Source organism: Alnus glutinosa, chromosome 9 (assembly GCF_958979055.1).
Source record: "Alnus glutinosa chromosome 9, dhAlnGlut1.1, whole genome shotgun sequence".
NCBI lineage: Eukaryota > Viridiplantae > Streptophyta > Magnoliopsida > Fagales > Betulaceae > Alnus > Alnus glutinosa.
This window is the reverse complement of record NC_084894.1, coordinates 16,992,169-17,012,968: the sequence shown is the minus strand read 5'-3', so window position 1 is coordinate 17,012,968 and position 20,800 is coordinate 16,992,169. Positions and strand designations below refer to the sequence as shown.

The window sequence follows — 20,800 nt, the reverse complement described above, 5'->3', positions numbered from 1 at the left end:
TCAACCCTAATAAAATATTTGATCTTGTCACTAAATTTAGGCAAATCCTACTTGTAAATACATGTTGACATTAAAAAGGCAAGCTTTTAAATAGTGTTTATCTTATCTTAATATATATATATATATATAAAGGGTCGCTTCAATTAATTGAAAACATGCAAGTTGCTGCTAATCCTTGATAAACTCAAATGATTAGAGGCGCCACTAGCTAGTTTCATACCCACACTATAATCACCAAAAGAAAATTAAGATTCGCTATAGCTGATAGACTCAAGTGAAATTTAATTCACTGATTGATTCCTTTTAAAAAGAAAAAGAGGAAAGGACACCAACGTTCTGTTGCTCTAGCAAAACCAAAATCCTCGATTACCCAACATTCTCTGTTGCTCTTCTTCACGAATGTTGAAAAATTCTCACCACGAACAACAATCAAAACCAAAGCTAATAATAGAAAAAGAAAAAGAAAATATTCCCTCCATTTTCCTTCCATTTTCTTGACAAACTAACAGATACTAAACTTCCAAAAACAAACAGAAAATAAAAAATAAATAAAATAAAACAGCCAAAACATCAAAACCCAAAACATCAGTAAAAAAAATCGAGATTCAAATGCAAACGGCATATATATATATATATATATATGAAGAAATACCCAATGTGAAGCAAACTCTAGAAAATAAGAGCAGGACCATATTCCTCAGAAAAAGAAAAAAAAAAAAAAGAAGGAAGTTCATACCTTTGTAAAAGGATCTCTGATTCCTTGAAAAAATTGCTTGGTTTAGCCAAACTGATTGAAACCAAAGAGTAGCCGGAAGAGGGAAAAGGGGAAAAGAAATTGGAGAAGAAGCTGGGCCGTGTGGGTGTGTGAAAAGAAAAGGGAGAAGAAGCTAAAATACGCGCATGAGTTTTCGCGCAGGTTGGGGTGACTGAATTAATTTTCAGTACCAATTTTTCTTCGTTTCAAAAATCAACCGACGCTAAAAAGTTATATTTGTGTTGTTTATGTTTTAAACGACACAAAGTATTAAACTTAGTGACGTTTCTCATAACTGACGCTAATAAAAACGACGCTATATTGTTTTTTTTTTTGTAGTGTGAGGTAAATATCTTTGCAATTGATTATATATGTATACTCATGTAGTTATCTTCGCTATTGAATTTATTAAGAGTGAATCTGCTGGGCTCTTTTCTCTTTTCAAATTTTATTTTATTTATTTATTTTTTTTAAAAAAAAAAAACTCACTTTGCTAAAATAACATTCTAATTGAATTTCTATAATACTTATCTAAGATAAATTGGGGTAATTTTACAGATATTGTAGATGAAGAGGAGGATGAGGACTCGTGTGCGCGCTTTCGTTTCTGTGCTTCAGGCTGATTGGAAGCCTCAGTCTCTTGAATGGCTCACTTTTTTTAGTCAATTTGAAAGGAAAAGTGGAAGTTCGATAATAGAAACTAGATAAACAATAATGTTCTACAGATTATCTCTACATAAGCATGATTTGATTGTTTTACGTACGTGATTTTCCATTATTATCTGCTAGCAAATGGATTGAAATGTATATACTTATTTATGCTTTAATATGATACTGGAAAAGTAAAATGCTAAGCAAATTTATGATCTTTGAGTTCATGAAAGAAAAAGTTTAGTCTGTCATTTTTAGATTTCAATGAATGAGTTCTTACACTAAAACGTTTACACAAAATCGCGTTGTCACGACAGTTTTCTAAAAGAGTGCATTCACTTTAAAGGAAAAGCTTACCTTTTTTTTTTTGAGAACGAGCATTTATTTTTAAATGACTTGATAAACAAAGGAAACAGAAGTTCTTAATGTAAAACACGCTCTTGGTTGAGTGCTTTTACTTAGTGAGCCGTGGGGCTTACCATTTCTGTAATAGTACCCCAATAATATATATATATATATATATATATATATATATATAAGTAACTAACTGCTATAAATCTCATTTCTTTTTTATAAAAATATACTAATTTATTCAACTAGTGCTGTAAAACAATTTTTCCTAAAAATCAAAACAAATAAATAATTTGAACTCCTGACCGAATGTTCGAAGCATCTTTGGAACGTTTGAAGTGAACTCTTGACTGTTTAGAAAAAATCTTAGGACTGTTAAATCAACAGTACCGAATGTTCGAAGTAGTACATGAAACGTTCGGCCATGTCTGAAAAGCAATTTTAACTGACTATCCACATAATCCAACCTTATCCACTTCAAACCACGCCTATAAAAGACACTCACGAATTTCATACTTCTCAAATTCCCTAAGCAACCTAGCCACCTCATTTCGTGAGAGAGAGAGAGGGAGAGATCCTAGAGAGAGAAGTGGGTGGTCTTAGTGTTGTTCAATCTTCAATAAGGTAAACTTTTGAACCTTAAACTCGTTTTTTATGTTTTTGGTGTTATGTTAATGTGATTTACCATGCTTTTTATGAGTCTTAATCATTCCATGACAAGCTCATAATTTATCTCTCTTAGAAGGGAATAGATTTCTAAAAAGTTGGGGACTTGCCCAAATTTTTCATAAAACTTCATATTGATATTGTTTAACATGCTATTATAAAGCTATTATAAGCTCTGGTTAGGATGAAAAATTGTCTGAGTAAGAACTTTGAGTTTTTCATACATTCTGGTATTCCTCGAACGTTCACTGCATTTGACCAAATGTTCAACCCTTGTTGATCGAATGCTCAACCCCGATACCGAACATATGATAATGACTAGAAATGGAATATTACGGTTTTAATAATAAATTAGCACATCTAGATTATTATTAGAGTTTTTACATGCATGGGTTAGATGTCTTGTTAGAATATGTTTAATATTATGATATGTTTTGCAATACCAGAAGTCCAAGACATTCAAGTCTATGGATGAACGTTTGAGGTAAGTAAATACTTACGAAATTGGTTTCACTTTAATATGTGATATGTATGCAGACTGAGCATCCTTTATTCTTCAAAATGATATGTACTTAGCTTACCAAATTTATAACATTTTTAGATTGCTTCAAGTGTATCAATGCACTTGTATAGGTTTTTCTTAAAAATAAACAATATTTGCATCGTATGATATAGTACACTAGTACATGTGGTATTACGATCATGTGCTTACTATTATACAAGCTTGAACCTATGGTCATATAGATTTATTTTTATGTTTACCCTTTGATACAATGGTTGTTTTGTGAAAGGCGCACCATGCACGGATGGTATAGCACCCCATATTTTAAGTAATTAAATAAAATGTCTTAAATTAGAATTTAAGATTGAATAAATTAGACAAGTCTAGAATTGACGTTAGATTCTCAAGACTCAATGCTCGAACGGCTTAATATTGTAGAAAACAATATTCACATTCAGTAGTGAATAAAATACGTGACTTTAAACACGATAATTTAATCACAGATAAATAATAAGGAATACAAGAATATTTATGAAAATAAATATTCCTTGGTCTTATTATTTATAAACCATAATTTTATAAATAAAGAATAATATTATTAAATACTAACAATATTACATGAATAATAAATAGACAAACTGAATTAATCAGTGGATTAATTGATATAATAATATTAATGTATAATATTATTGTGTAATATTTACTGTGTTATTATGTAAAATATATATTTGGTATATATTTATGGTACTATAATATTATTGAGATAATAATATTAATAATGAAACGAACTAGACTCATAACGGATTTAGATTATAATTTTAATAAATTATATATAATGATAAAGACCTAATGTAAAATATCCACCGATAAAATATCTTGAAAAATATTTTTATGGAAAATATTTTATTAAATTTAATGAGTAAAATCAAACCCCATCTTCTCTAAAACGCACGCACCACTCTTCTTCCCTTTTCTTTCTTTCTTCTTTCCTCTTTTCTCTGTTCTTCGTTTGTCTTCCACCCGGGAGACACCAAACGGAGAGATGAGAGATGGAGACCGATTGAGAGGGAGAGATCAGAGAGAGATGAGATTCGAGAGAGAGTGAGATCGAGAGAGAGATGAGATCGGGCGAGTGAGAGATGAAACCGAGAGGGAGAGGACCCGGAGACCCGATTCTCCCGGAGGCTAGTATTCCGTCGGCCAGAATCCATTTCCGGCGACTGGGGAAACAGCCGACGAACGGAGACCTCCAGTGGTGCGATTTTCGGTGAAGCCTGAAGGAAACCCGTGACCCAGTGATCCGCGACCCGAGACCCGTGAAACCCGACCCTCCAGGAACGGTTTTCCGGCGAGTTCTCCGACAAACCAGAGCCGATTTCCCGTGATTTCTTCGGTGGATTTTCTGGGAAAATCCTCAAAGTGAGTAAACCCTATGATTTAGTTTAATTTTTTAGTCTATTATTGTAGATTTGTGGATGATTGGATATTTGAGGGTTCTACTCGATTGTGCTTAAATAGATTGTGATGTTTTGAAATTGATTTACTGATTATTGGGCTTTTCTGGTTGGACTGTGATGTTGGGCATTTTCGGTTGGCTGATTTAATGCTCGTGTGTGTGTCGGTCAGTGGATGGTTGTTCCGGCCAGTGATGTGTGTATTGATATTGGGTCCCTGTTTTAGATTATGTTAGATTCTAGAGTTAGAACTGATTGTGTTGAGGATTGAACCAATTACCTTTATGTTATGATGTTTGGCTGATTCCTGTGATGCTTAGATAAAATTGGGTGTTATGGACTTAAGGTCGGATGGTGTATTTACTGTGGGTGGCCGTGTATGGGTTGATTTGTAGTTGTTGGACTTGTGATATTTCTTGTTGATGATTTACCTTACTGTGTGTATTTCGGCTGAGGTGATTTTTGGTATATGTTAATATGTAATGTTTGGATTGTCTACTGTTGTGATTGTATACTGATTTGGGGATTTTTCGTAGTCTTGGATTTTGATACCCCTGTTTTGATGATGGCCGATTATTGATGGATTCCAGTGGGTTTGGATTTTATGCTGTTTTGGTTATCTGATTTGTAGGCTTGAGTTTTGGTGTTTCTATTTCAGTTGTGGTATCTCTATGAGATAGGTGTTGGTATTTAGGTTGTTCTAACCAAATCAATTGATGAGTTTTATTGTTGGTTGATTTAATACTTAAATTGAGGATTAATGGCTTTTAAAGTGACTGCTGGTTTAAGTTGGTTAATTTGGTATGTGGATATAGTGTTTTGACCAAATATGAGTATGGTGATGTTTTGATTTGGGTGATTTGGTAAGTGTTCGGGTTGTGTTCAACTATTGGAAATTTAGTGGTATTTGAAGACTGGATATTGGGATGATTGTGGATTTACTAAGTTTTGGATCATGCTCTATGTTTTGAGAGTATTTATATTTTAGTTGGAATAGCCGAATGTATGTATTATGGAAATTATCATATGTACCTTTATTATGACCTATGGTGCCAATATGTGGTTTTGACAGATTATGTTTGATAGTTAATAAATTGATATTGATGTTCTAAAAGGAATTCTTTTAAAATGAAAAGGGTTGAATATTATGTAAATGAGTTTTTTAATCTAAGGAAAATATTTGAGTATTTTTGTTGGATTGTTATATGGTTTGATATGAAATTAATTATGGAAATTGAGTATGCTGTTTTACTGTAATTTTTAATATATATTGGTTGAAATAATTGTTAGAATCAACATGTTTTAAATGGATATTTTGTTAGTTGATTTGGTATTGGATTAATTAGACTGTTAAATTTGTTGAAGTATTGATTTATGTTATTAATCAAAGATGTAAGATTTGGTGCTTGGATTGATGTTCCCTAAAAAAATGATTAGGTTTTCTTAGAAGTGTTGAAGTGTTAATATTGAGACTTAAATATGTTATGTTAAGTAATAATTAATGTAGATGATGTTCCAAAGATAATTGTTCCTATGTATATATATGTGTGTGATTAAGATTCATGTTTAGGCATGAATTTCTAAAAGAAATGTTATTGACCTTCTATGCACATATATGTATGTATTTGATGCAGATGATGAACTGTGACAAAAGGGCTGTAAGTATAAATTACTTACCGAGGATAGTACTAGATTTTAATAGTGTTGTGTTTATGTTTTATTTTAATTGGATGCGTGTGACTGCTTATTGCATACTGTGAATAATCAACCTATTAATATTGGGTGCAACGTCTCCCAACGGTTCAGGATGGGAATAGTGCCTGAAACCGAAAACCCAATAATTCATATTGATTGCTATTGTCCTTCAAACTGCTAGTAGAGTGATGTGGAACGTACTCTGTTAGTGCGGAAAGATGCTAATAAAATGTAATGTAGGGGGACACGTCGTCGAATGTCCCAAATAAGGCGAAATTGACGGATAACGGCTTTAAACGAGAGGCGTGCAATGACTATATTGAAATGTTAAACTTTGCATAGAAAACTATCTAATAATTGTGTCATATTTATGTTCCTTAAATAACGCATAAATCATGATGTTGTTGAATGATAGATAGCTCACTTATGGAACTATGGGGTTGTGGTTATAACCACCGTCTCATAGATGTTTGCGCAGGTTCTGAAGATTAAGGAATGGATTAACTGCTAGTTTAAGAGATTTAAAGCTATGTAGTTAGGATTTTAGTGCTTTGTACTTGTAAATGTTTGTACTATTTTGTATGTAACATATTTAGGAATTTACTTGTATTTAGTAAGTTTCCATGTATGTTTTGGTGTCATATGTGACACATGTTTCTTTGTAATTAGTGTAAAGAACTTTTAATTTATTTCTAGAGGAATTTCAGTCAAAGCTCTAAATGTATTGTAAGGGAATTGTCCCTGACGTTTGTAAAGAAAAAAAAAATATATTTGTATTTTTCACTGCGAGATTTATCGTCTCTGAATGGTTAATGACATGTAATTATCCAGATATAATTACTTATGCCTTTTTATAAAAAGTGGGTCGTCACAGATGGAGTTACGGTTACGACTTTGTTAATAGTGTGGGCCACCCGAAGTCGAATACAGTCGGACTGCTAATATATGATTGTACGCGTACAATATTCGGGGCACCAGTGTTGTATTACAAGTCCCTCGGGACAGTGTCAACCTTACTGAGAAGAGGTTAAGAGCTTGGATAGACTATATGTAGGATTTCTATGATAAATGAATATATATATATATATATATATATATATATATATATAAAACCTAACCTATGGTGATCTGTTTTCAATTATTAAAAAACTTGGCATTAAAATGTGTGTTGATCAGAAGATGATAAGATAATAATTAAAAAATGCTAAGAAACCTAAGTATGAAATGGGTAATTTCTGTGAACAATTTGGTTTACCTCCCATTGCTCCAAGCAGGAGACATAGGAAGAAACTGGATAAGTTCACTAAAAAATACCGTCATACTAAAAGATGAATTGATAAGCCTGAAAGGCCTAATAAAATCTTTAGAAAGCATAAGCGTTCTAAAACTGTTAAGTCTTCTAAAGGAAGATGTTTTAATTGTGGTAAAAATGGACATTATGCTGATAAGTGTCCAAACCCACCTAATAAATTAAAAAATAAAATTAATTCTTTAAAAATTGATGAAGCTATTACTATTTCAGACTTGCGGCATGAGATAAGTAATATCAAGAAAGACATTGTTGATTTGAAAAATGATATGCATCATATTAAAACTGATAATCAAGACTTAAAAAGTCAACTGTTAATAACGAATCTTCATAAAAAATTTCAAATTAAAAATGAAGATTTAAAAATTGAAGACATTACTAGTAACCAACATGAGCATTCTAATGATCCTGAATCTAGCAATGCAACTGTCTGTTCCCGTAGTGATTTAAAATTTGTTAAACTCGTCAAGAGTTTCATACCACCCAAATGATATGCAAAAATTACTGTTATTATTGCAAAAGATTATTCTTTTGATGCTATTGCTTTGATTGATTCTAGATCTGACATGAACTGTATCCAGGAGGGATTAGTTCCTAGTAAATATTTTGAGAAATCTACTGAAAGGTTAAATTCTGCCAGTGAAGATTCTCTTCATATTAAGTATGAGCTTAGTAAGGCTTATGTTTGCCAGAATGATGTTTGTTTTCCCATTCCTTCTGTGCTTGTTAAGAACATGAAGAGTGATAAAGTAATTTTAGGAAATTATTTCCTCTACTTACTTTACCCCATCTCTTCTATTGATGAAACTGGGATAACAACTGTTAAGATGGTACATAAGTAAAATTCACTTTTGCATCCAGACTGGATATTGAGCTGGATCGGCTCAACCTAGTCACTGCTAAAACCAGACACTTGAATTCCTTAAAACAGGAACTCAAGTATAAGAGAATTGCCCAGAACCTCTCTGACAAATTGCTACAATCAAAGATTGTTGCTTTTAATAACAAACTAGTTGATACTATTTGTTCTGACCTACCCAAAGCTTTTTGGCACCGGAAGAAGCACATTGTTGCTTGCCTTATACCAAGGACTTCTCCGAAAGGAAGATTCCTACTAAAGCTAGGCCCATTCAAATGAATTCTGAAAAGATTTTCGATTTGAAGAAAACCGCCAGCAGAGAATAATCTATTTTAAATCTTTTTCTCAAAAGGAACAAGATCTGTTAAAACTTTAGTGGGTGGAAAAGATTCTTGAAGAGCAGAGACATACTCTGTTTTTCGACTTTCTTCAAAAGGTTAAACCTGGTGTTTTAAATGTTGTTAAAAAACATTTTGTTTTGGCTGAAGACAACACTGTTGTTAAAGCCTCTCATCCTCCTGTTGAAACCCTCCGAGTAAAGGGAAAAGATGACACTGTTGTTATTGCTTCTCCTTATAAAACTTCTAAGAATGATCCTACTTATTCTAAGACTCGGAAGATTATTGAACAAAATAATTTTGCTAATCAATCTCTTCACATTATAGTCAACAACTTGATCGTATTGAAGAAAAGATTGATTCTTCTGTTAAAATTATTGAAAAACCTATTCATTTGGCTACTAAGAAAGATGTTGAAAAACCTTTGATTTCTTTACCAGAAGAAAGAAAAGGAATTAGTTTAAAAACTAATAGCCAAAAGAATTTGGAAAAAATTGAAGAAATGCTTTTAGAGATAAGCTTTCGCAAGGCTACTCGAGAGACTGCTCCAGTCCCTGAAGCCAGTTCTTCAAATATTTATTCAAGTATTAACAAAGCCTGCGCCATTAACCATGACAAAGGCAAAAATGTTTTAAATTTTTTCAAACATTCTGATAATGAGTCTGAAAAATCGGAGGAATCTAGTTCTTCTGAATCTGACTCATCCACTGATGAAGATATTAAAATTCTTGAACAAAATTTTGGGAAAATTGACATTTCTCCAAAAAACCAAAGAATTTTTAAATCCAAACCTATTAACCTTACCAAGAATTGGTATAATAAACCCACTCTTCTTGATTTGTAGTTTGAAGAAAGGGTTTTTCAAAACCAGTTTTCTGTTTCTGCTGATAAATTATATGAGTGGAATATTGATGGTTTGTCTGAACAGGAAATCCTTAATAAGATGGATCATATGTTTATGGTTGCTAATGCTTATATGACTAACCATGACATTTTTGATTATGATATTGTTGAATTATTAACCACTGGTTTTTCCAGCACCCTCAATGCTTGGTGGGACAAGCATTTTTCCTAAGATGCTAAAACCTGGATTAAAACCGCTATTAAGACCAATGATGATGGGACTCCTGTCCTTAATGATGGCAAGCAATTGCCTGATGGTGTCAATACTTTGATATACACCATCGTTAAACATTTTGTTGGGACGCCGTCCAATATTACTTCTTGTATTTTTGATTATTTGAATAATCTTAGATGCCCTACTATGTCTGATTATAGATGGTATCAAGATGCTTTTATTTCTCGTGTTATGCTTAGAACTAATAGTTTTGATAAATAAGACAAAACAATCACACACAGGAATACTAGAATTTACACGGTTTCCTGAATTTGAGGTACGTCCACATAAGATAAAACCACTCAAAACCCAAAGCTTCAATACACTCAAAATTTCTTTATCACACAAAAGAGATTCTTTTATAAAGGAGTTACAAAACAAAAATACAAACTTTCTTAGAAAAATGGAAGCCTTGTTTGTCTCTTTTTTCTCTCTCACTATCGCACTGTTTTTCTTTTCTTTGTTTTTTTTTTTTTTAGCTCCTTCAAAACAAAAAAAAAAAAAAAGGAAAAAAAAAAAGGAAAGGGGGCGGGGGGCGCTATTACAAGGTTCCCTCAATAATTTCTCTGTGCGGCACTTCTCTCTCTGTTGCACACATAGAAAACGGGTGAATAGAAAAACTTTTATAGAGACCTAAGTCGATCAAAGTGGAACAAATAAGTCGGCCAAAAAGGACTCATTTCCTTGTTGGAGAAGGACAAAGTAATGCTGGGCCCTTTATGTGCTGTAATTAAAGCCACAATTCAATAGAAATAAAGTAACAATAATTTAAGCAAATAAGTCCATTAATTAATAAAATCTGATCTTCTTCTAGAAGCCATCGACTTCTAGTGAGAGACGCTACAACTTTTCTCTAGAATGTTCGCTTATCGTTCGCTACTGGTGCTCCCTCCATGGGACCCTCTCTATCGTTTTCTGCCATCCTCTCCCCTTCCCAACAACCACCCAACAACCCCACAACCCATACCCATACCCAAATAAGTTTGAGAGTTTTCTCTCAAACCACCAAGCCGGCTTTGCTCCAGTTCCTCCTCCATAGAGCCAGCCTTGCACCAGATTTATCTTACTCTTTTCCAGCTTTCGTCTTGCTTTCCTCCAACCAGCAGTCACTTTTGGCTCTACTCCTCTTCATCCACCATGTTTCTGGGTTCTTAAGGTTTGGAGTTTGGAATCGATTTTTGGATTTTAGATCAACTCACCTCCATCCTCTCTCTCAAGGCATGCTCCTTAGCAATGGGTTCGTCGGAGTTTCTGGAGTTCGCCGGTGGTCTTCCCCTTCTCCTCCGTCGCCTGGAAGATGGCGCGTGCTTCCCATGCGCCAGCACGCTCATGGACTCAATCGGCGTGTGGAGCCTCCAACAGCACCCTCCTTCGCTTTCCGCACCAACCCCCGGTGGTTCCGGCCGATTCCACCGCTTCCCATTGCTAAGAGGCCTTCCCTAGGTGGCGTGTGGTTATCACGCGCCTCCTGGGATGGCTCCCACACCGCCAGCTTCGCCATCTTTGCTGCTGCTGTGTTTTGTGTTTGTGTTTATTTGTTTGTTTTTTTGGGCTTTTTTGTTGTACCCCTCTCCCCCTGTTTACCCCTGTTTGAGTGTTTGGGTCCTTGTGACTCAATACACTTTTGAAATCACCTTCAATGGTGACCCTGACTTTGTGGCATCAGTGCCTCGAGCCAATAAGCCCGCATCTTCAGAAGCATTGCCACCACGTACTTTCCTTCATAGTTTATATTTTGGGTTGCTCATGCCCTACTATATTTGTGTTTTGTAATTGTTTCTGATGTATCCAAAAAAAAAGAAAGAAAGTAACAATAATTTAAATTGATTTTTTTGTTTACAGATATTTCATGAAGTGGTCAAATGCAATATTTAGTAGTGAAGAAACTCTTATATAATTAAATAAATCTTACAGTGTAATTATATTTTTATAGTGGAATAAAATTTATTTAGTGATAACTTTGGGTTAATTATGAATAACAAGAGTCCGAAGCTCACTGAAATTAGGTTTTATTTTTCTCTTAGTCCCTCTTTAAGCTAGTTAAATGCCCCATTACCGTGGCTGACGAGATAGGTTTTTTTTTTTTTTTTTTTTTTTTTTTTTTTTTTTTAATATTGTATTATATTATTTATTTATTTTTAGGAGTGTGCGGCTAAGGGTTTTGAAAGAGAGAAAACAGTTTTTTCACTCCATCTCTAGGCCTGCACGAAAACCAAATCAATTTACCATGTTGTTTAAGGATCAAAAGTTCATTGAATAGTAGTCATTGAGGAGAAGATCTTAAAAGTTCTATGAGAACAGATCAATTTACCATGTTGTTTAAGCATCAAAAGTATGTCTTTCTCTTCATGTTTAGTTGAATAAACAATTAACTTTTAATAGTTATGACTTGTGCAAAACTGAGGCATGATCCTAGTGTTTTCCGCCGCATAAAACTTGCATGTGATGCATGTTAGTTTTTCAACATGAAAAAATTTGTAGCTGGTAGGTCCATGTTGCAGTGAATCACAGTTAGAGGTATAAATGCAAATGGAGTGGAAGTTTGCGGTGGATAAAGTGTAATTTATCCTATATTCAACGCCTTTTTATAGAGTTTGGACTTGTGCTGCATGTGTCACTACAAGTATAAGGGAGGATATGAAAAGAAAATTCAGAAAATATGGAGAGACAAATTAGAATTCGCAAAAAGATTCCAACACGTACATATTGATGTAACGCTAAATTTTCTTCTCTATTACCTGCTTCTGGCAACCAAATGGAGCATCAAAATACTCCATTCCCATTGCAGACAATAGTCTCTAGCTACATATTTTGAGGTAAATTCTTGTAGTTTTACCCCAAGGAAAAAAAGAAAAAAGGGAATCCCCTCAAGGAAATTTGTGGTCCTCTAAAATTAGTCCCTTTCTTCACCAAAGCCTCCTTGAATCATATCCATTCACCTTGAGATGTCACATTTTGGAGTACAGCCCAACTGTTCAATCTCCCAGTTTAGCTTTGAAGCAACTCCTTCATGGCGCGGAAAATACTCCTGAAACAGAGTAATGCAAATTCTAAATTTGGTGGATCATTAATTGCAACTAAATGTTAGAAAATAAGAAAGTAATTAATAAAAGTTATCAATTCTACCTCCAACTTCTTAACAAGCTCCTTTGGAGTAGGGGCAGATACAATTATATGGCGCGCACTTGGGCTAATGAAGTCTTCCTCTACAGCTTTGTCGATGAATGACAACAAGGAGTTGTAGTATCCATCCACATTCAGCAACCCCACCTACAAGAATGATTGTTCAATACTATTTTTATTATAATTATGTGGAGTAATCAACTACTTAATTAGGATTAATTAATTATTTACCGGTTTATCATGAATGCCAAGTTGGGCCCAGGTTATGACTTCAAGAAGCTCTTCAAGAGTCCCGTAACCGCCTTCATAGAGAAAGAGGCATACAATTTGTCATTGAACAAGGATGATGATGACATGTTTCATTCATGGAATCATCAACCATGGCATATACGGATAAAATCAGATTTTTCTCTTTCTCGGGGTCCAATCATATGATTTCCTTATCTTGGAAAAATAAAAATAATTTTCATTTTTCACTAAATATAGAAGAAGAGGATTAAAGTCTGGGCTGCGGCCCACTTGAGCCCAACCCATTCTGGTGAACAGCCCAGTCAAACTTTTCCCTCCCACCCACCGGCTTTTCTTTGAAAATGAAAAAATTACTTGAAGAGATAGAATGGGTGGAGCCTACTACTCAGGCCTAGAGTTGAAGACAAAAGCCCAACCCGGTTCTAAAAGCTGATTAAAGCCGGCGAGAGGAGTATTTGGTAGAAATCTCGAAGAGCTGATAGTTATCTTCTCTCTTTGCTTAATTAATTTGTTGAATGAATGGTGTACAGTAAGGCATATAGAGGGGGAAAGGGATGGTTTGCTGTAATAGAGGCTAAGATAGTATAGAGAGGGGAAGTAGGGGCTTTGAAGGGTTACTCCCTAATTATAATTTATTAGAAATGCAAATGAAATCTATTAATCCTTATTAGTATAGTTGTATTATTTTATAGACTCACAGTTTACAAATAACAACATATCAGTTCCCTGAAAGAAACTAGCTAACTGTTGCGAATCATGAAGTTTTTTCTTCTTTGAAGTAATTTTTCTTTTTTTCACCTAATCTCTCCTGACCAAGTTTTTCCACCTAATCTCTCTACTTAGCTGGAAGAGTTGTTGGAACAACTGCACAGTCCACAGAAAGCAAATGCAACATGGAAGCTCTCTTAACAAAATTTTAACAATATCTGACCGAGATTTTAAAAGCCATATAATATTTGGAAAGACACAAAGAAAACAAGAGTTCTTTCTTATAGCCTTACTCATCTAAAAATCTTTGGTACTATTATCTCAAGAAATTTTGTGAGGACAGAAAAACTTTTCCAAAGTCTATTCGATCTACTACCTTTGTGTGTATAACTTTTTATTATCATATAAAAGCAGGATCTAAAAACTTTTGGTTGACTTTGGAAATAGAACTAGCTGTTTACTCTCCTTGAATAGTTTCTCTCAAGGAAAGGAATTGTGCTAATTTATTTCCCTTTAACAGGCATAATTAGTATTTTCTTTTTCTTTAATTTTCTAATTGGGCCGCTGATTTTGTTATGGGGTGGGTCAATTAGTAATTAGAAGAGAATATTCATAAGAATAAGAATCGTTTTAGAAAAAAACCGGGTAAGGCAATAAAAGCATCAGACTGCCTGGCCATCTCGGCCTTCCTTTGGTGCATGTCTGCCACAGCCTTCACTTCTCCCACTGGCTCTCCGGTAATCTGCAAACTCAATTCAAAAGAAAACAAACTCTGATGGTCAGTAACAGTGAAGATCATATAACTCGTCAATTTCTAGGCAGACAATAAAAAAAAACACGAGGAAAACATATTTATAATTTCTTGGTCTACTAAAGAAATCCAACATAACATGTAGGTGTTATCAAAATTGTGATGGTCAGTGACGGTGAAAGATCATAATTTCGGAAAGGCAAGAAAATGTCACGACCAATCAATAGTCCCACTTTGAACCTAGATGGATCCCCAAAAGACACAATTTGTGAAATCCATGTCAATGTAGCCAACACAAAATGAAAATAAAAAAGCGGGCATCTAACAGAGAAGGATAATATGCTCTCTCTCTCTCTCTGTGTGTGTGTGTGGCTGTTCGGTCATTTTCAATTTTTCTTTTGTCACGATAAAATGCTTTAAAGCAATTATATTAGTTGCAAATATACCTCTCTAGGCATGAGTGTCTTGGGAATAACTCTGTAGACAATAACATGACAAAAAAATATTAGTCGATATGAATTACCTTGTACAATATCAACAAAACCCAAAAAACAAAAACAGAAAGTCTGATTATAAATTGACCCATTTTTCAATTACTACGCAAAGAAAGAGGAAGATGCTCTCACCCAATGACGTGGCGACCACCATTATGGACAGCTTGAGAAATCAAACCCATCAAACCAACACTCCCTCCTCCGTAAACCAGGTCAATATTACTTGAAACCTGTCACAAACCAGACATTACAATACCCAATGAGTGACTGTATTCAAAAATGGCACGAAAAAGATAAACTTGGGTAAAAACTTCCAAGCCCCTTTTATGAAGAAACCAAGTCAAGGAGAGCGACAAAGAGAGAGAGACCCATCAAAATATATTAAATTACTCCAACAAAGGAGAAAATCTTCTTATATTTAAAGCCTACCACAACACAGTAGCCGATAATAAAGAGAGACTGAGGTTTTAGAAGAGCAAGAGACACGAAACAGAGGATTCAAGTTGAACATGGTAAATTATAATATTTTCAAGAGACCATCCCATATAGAAGAACAAAGCTCCACCAACACTCAACTAATTTTCATGAAAAATCATTTTGCCAAAAAAATGAAAATCGTGTTTAAATTCAAGAAATCCATCGAGCCCATTTTCAGATATTCTATGAAAACTGCAGTTGTGATGGATAATTTTTTTTGAGCAGCTGTTGACCTGATCCCTGAAAACTTCATGACAGTAAACAACTTTTCTTAGAGAGCCGAGTTGAAACTTGAAAAGAAGAGGGGGAAAAAGGGCCAAATAGAACAAAAAGATAGCCATTCCAGAGAGACATTACCAATTCCCTGCCAAGCTCAATAGCAGCATCCCTATAACTGCTCTTCTTTCCTGGGCTACTCCCACAGAACACACAAATCCTCTTGAACTTTGATTGCTTCGTTTCATTCTCCCTCTCCATCTCTCTGGCTCTCTCTCACTCTCTCTCTCTCAGAGAGAACTATGCAAATTTTCCCTGCCTTCAACGCCCCTCTGTTTGACAATTTGGAAGTACTTCGTGACTGAATGTGTGTGAGTGCGTGATATATAAACGGTAGCACCGGCGCACGTTAGCACGCGCAAATCCATGACCTGGTAGTCCATAACTTCACGGACATATGACATTTAATATTTTTTCCTTTTTTCTTTCGGTGCAAGAGAAATCTGAGTTACGGAGACCACCGAAGTATCAAAGGGACAAAGATATTTTAGCCATTTCTCTTACAAATTAACCATTTAATGATACTTACAGTTTTACCCCGAACACAAAACTAACCATTGAGGAGATAGGGTATAAATAGGGGTGTAGAAACGAATAGGTTATAACTGCTTTAAAATCACTAACCGCCTAAGCGGATGTAGTTAGCAGTTATAGAGTTTGAAAAACTGATGAGGATATATTATGGAAAGCCGATATAAGGGAGATGAAGGAAGAGGTTTGGTTATTTGAATTTGTTTGGTTTTGGATTATGTGGTTATTTGTTTGTGTTTTGGATTTGTATTTTTTTTAATAAATATTTTGGATTTGTATTTAGATTTGTTAATTTTGTCCTAAAAGGCAAAAACTCCAAAAATTATTTTTTTTTTTTTTGAAAAAATAAAAATCTGCACAAAAAAAGGCCCAAAACTGGTATAAAATTGACCCAAAACCAAAATAAAACTGGTCCAAACTCGACCCAAAATCGGCACAAAACCAGAATCGAAAAGCGGTTTTAAAACCGCCGGTTATTAAGACAATAACCGTTAATCACCGGTTATAAAAATAACCGTCTCCGCTTGCGGTTGCGGTTGGTAAAATAAATAACCGTTAAGCGGTTAGCAATTTTAGCCAATAACTATCGGTTATAACTGTTTGTACACCTCGTATAAATTTGAAAAAGAAAATGGTCTACAAATTAAATAAAATACTTGGATTTTTGGCATTAACTAATAATTTTTTTTTTCATTTCCTTTTTTATTCTTTTTTCATTTTGATATTGACTTGATTTTCTTTCTGTAGGCTAAAATTGCATGAAGAATTATATGAGGACGCATTTCATTCACCAAATTAAAATTTCCGTTATCATTAAAACCAGAGGTGGTTTTTTATTTATTTATTTTTATAATGAGCTCACTCCTACGAGCTATGAGCCATAGGTTGTGCAAAATAATCTTCGCAAGTAGTTGGTGCGGGGGAGATAAGGAACCAATCTTGATGTGAGCATGAGCACGCTTGTCACCCTGTGGATGAGCATCAAAGAAATCTCGGAGCTGCTCTATGCTAGGAGGCTCAATGACCTCTGAGAATGGATTGGCTAGAAGAGGTTGTATTGGAACACCAAGGATGGTACTGATGGCCTGAGGATCAATTTGAATAGTCTGCCCCTGAACAGTGGTCTGAAGTATGATCCCACGGTCATCATCCTGAACGACCTCTAGACACCCGTAAAACTCTCGTTTAAGCCTGGGATACACATGACATGCACAGGTTTACAAGTATCCCTAGTGATTTGCCTCGATAATCTCGGCAATGAAATCCAGTGGAGGCCTTATAATATCAGCTCTGAGGATGTTACTCTTTGCAAGTGCTTGCTTGTTTGCCACTTTAGCTGTAGTGGCAGTCTGTCCTTCCTCTATCCTCTATCGCACTTTGCGCTGGGAGCTGCTAGCAGACATAGTTCTGCAATAAAGATTAACCCAAATAGTTGCGAAAAAATACCAGTGAGATTATATTAGTCCCAAAAAAAATTTCAGCATTATAACGGCAATAAAATGGATGCCCAAAATAGAATTTACACATGAAAAATAGCAGTCCAACAACTTGAATAAAATTAAACCAATCCCCGCAACAGAAAATATAAGCAAATCCATGCAATATTTATCTCAACAAAATATTCCAAAAATAATCCTAATATTCTAACAATTAAAATAAACTTACCAGTAATTTGCATCATCGTGATCAAGCAATTCTTAAAGAATTAAATTTGCCGGCTGTTTCTTTTTCGAAAAGCAACTTCGTTGCAGTATCTTGGAAGAAGCCAGAGCTGGGTTGATTCAAATTAAATACGGATGGTAGTAGTTTGGTGAATCCGGGGGAATCAGGTGCGGGGGGGATGATTAGAGACCATAAAGGTAATCTGATCGTTGCATTTTCAGAGTATTTTGGTATTGGTTCTAATAATAAAGCTGAATTATTGGGGGTTCTAATTGGTTTGCGAAAATGCAAGGCGATGGGTTTACGTAATATTGTTGTTGAACTTGACTCATCCCTGATTGTGACTTGGTTCGAGAAAGGTAGTTGTCGGGTTTGGTACTTGGAGGATTTTTGGGAGGAAATTTTCCTTCTCATCAGTGGCTTGAATACTCGGTTTAACCGTGTTTTTAGAGAGGGTAACCAAGCTGCGGACTGGCTCAGTAAACGTGATAGTGCGGGGATTACGTATGAATATAATTCGAATAATATTTCTAAGGAACTCAAAGGGATATTACGGGTAGATAACTGTGGTTTACCTTGCTTAAGAATGAAGTAAGTTGTGGTCTGTCTATCATGGGATGGTGGTTCTTTGTAAATCCTGTGAATTTTGGATGTTATCATGGTATTCCTCCGCCAAAAGTGAGGCTTTTATCTAATAAATTTAGGCCGGGATCCCTATTGGACATGTGATCTCGTCTTTTCTAAAAAAAAAAAAAAGAAAAAAAAAGAAAGAGAAAAGACTACAAAAGAAAGAGCAAAATACTTGGAATGGAGATAAAAGGCAGAAAAAGACAAACGTGGACAAGAACTCGGGAGAAGACACAAGAAAAACTCACTAAACCATGAAAAATTGCAAGAGAAAAGAGGAAAAAGTTGGCTGTGAGGCACACGAGAGAAGGGATGCGGACTTAAACCTGTAGGGTATCTGTCCGGACGCATAACTTACCCGTCCAAACGACTGACCCACACTCGTCTTGACCTAAGAGTAGTTCGTCCAGACGCTTCACATTGAAAATTTGAAACTAGAGGAAAATTTGTAGAAAAATATTGTTCCCTAAAGTTGGCTTCAGACCATGCATGTATAATCAACTCATAAAGTAGTCAAAGAACATTTCAAAAATATGTAAAGATATAATTTAGAGTTAAGAATTCAATGAGCACAAATTTCCCCGCAGATAGAAATTTTAAATAGATTACTCAACTCATGCAATGCATGTGTGTGTGAAAGCTTTTTCAATAAGGTATGAAGTTCACTGATATGATTTAAAGCAACTGAATTTTCTAAACAAGAGAGAAAATCAATGATAGATCAGTCAAAAGTCAAACCTTATTTTACTAGGGCCTAGCCACCCTCATCTGATACACTCCTCCTAAGCTGCGACACATTTCTTTTACTTAGTTTTTTAGTGATTGTCTATTTCTACAATGATTTGATTACTGACTATTTCTGTAAGGACAAGTTTAAGAACAGATTTATAGCACAATAAGCAGTGGATCTTTTTATTATCCAAATAACTAAAATTTAAATGCTTTTTATCACTGCAACCTAGAAAGAATGCCAGAATTTATAGGTTCTAGGTTCAACTAGCGAGTTGGTCAATTTGACCATCTTAGCAAAAAAAATCTCTCTCATAAAAATTTTCAGAAGCTAAAAATCAGGGAGAAAAAAATGTACCATATGAGAGCTTTGAAAAAGTGGATAGTTTTTCATTGCATGAAAAAAGTAACTATATAGCATTAAGATGCACAGGAAAACTTATCAGATATCAGGCATAAACTCTCAATCATAAATAAGCATAGTTAATCAATGCACAATGAACTGAGATATCAAGAAAAAACACATGCAATATTTGAAAAGCTATCAAAAGAAAAAATAAATTCTGCATCTTCCCACTAATTTTTTTTTTTTTTTTTTTTAATGAAAAACAATAAAAACAGTAAAAACATGCTTCAACTGTAAAGAAACAAGACTAAACCTAGCATGTGTAGCAAGGTCAAACCTGTCCTCAAGGAGAGATGTTCAGAAATACCAGGACAGAAAAGCAGCCGCCCGACATGCTTTTTCTGTTATCCCCAAATAGTACATGCAGAAGTTTCCTAAGATAACATGAGAAAACATTGGGGATAAAACAATAATGGTTCCCAGATTGCAAGGCAAACAAAATATGTAATGGAGAAAACAAAGCAATGCAATCAAACCTGATGTTCTAGGATTAGGAACCAAACTCTAGGCATTTGTACCCTCACCATCTAGGTGAGTTCACTCCCCCTTAAGGGGTGAATGGTTTCATCCTTTCTGACTCATACTTGCGTTCCCGGTGGTGGTTGTTAACAGGCCTTCATCTAGTGGTCCATCCATCTTATCATGCTCTGCATCAACATAGGCAGCTCCCAATAGAATTGATCACTCTCATGCTTTTGCCTTGATTGGTTTGTCTTGGGTTGTCGTGGGTTTGCTATTCATTGGTTTGCTTGGGTTGTCTTGGCTTCTTCATGTTAGTGCCTTGATTGGTTTGTCTTAGGTTTGCTATTCTGATTGGTAGGAACAAATCGCTGCTGTTACTACTGATTCTGAGGAGCCTGATGCCGTGGGGCTTGATGCCATGAAGCCTGATGCTGGGCCAGAGGTCTAGTGCCGAATGTAGCTTATCTTGGCAACCCCTTCTTGACCTTCAATCTCTGAGCTTTAAGAAATGAGCAATGGGGTCAGATATGACCAATTAAACCACAGTGGGGGCATATAGGAGGCCTTCTAATGGTAGGAGGCTTCTGAGTGGCCTTTGCACTAGCTGGA

General features: G+C 35.0%; 1 protein-coding gene and 1 long non-coding RNA gene across 2 annotated transcripts; one reads left to right on the top strand and one right to left on the bottom strand.

Moving 5' to 3' along the window:
• Window positions 1-3,881: 3,881 nt before the first annotated feature.
• On the top strand, window positions 3,882-6,862 carry LOC133878399 (uncharacterized). The gene is made up of 2 exons (XR_009901891.1): window positions 3,882-4,343; window positions 6,540-6,862. It is a non-coding gene; the product is annotated as an uncharacterized LOC133878399 (long non-coding RNA).
• A 5,483-nt stretch (window positions 6,863-12,345) lies between these two features.
• On the bottom strand, window positions 12,346-16,176 carry LOC133877822 (cytokinin riboside 5'-monophosphate phosphoribohydrolase LOG1). Its single transcript, XM_062316246.1, has 7 exons — window positions 15,856-16,176; window positions 15,154-15,251; window positions 14,974-15,004; window positions 14,419-14,518; window positions 13,051-13,121; window positions 12,823-12,966; window positions 12,346-12,724 (listed from the first exon to the last, which is right to left on the bottom strand). Exons 1-7 carry the CDS (start codon window positions 15,973-15,975, stop codon window positions 12,632-12,634), a joined length of 657 nt encoding a protein of 218 aa, XP_062172230.1. The 5' UTR covers window positions 15,976-16,176; the 3' UTR covers window positions 12,346-12,631.
• Between the last annotated feature and the right edge of the window lie 4,624 nt (window positions 16,177-20,800).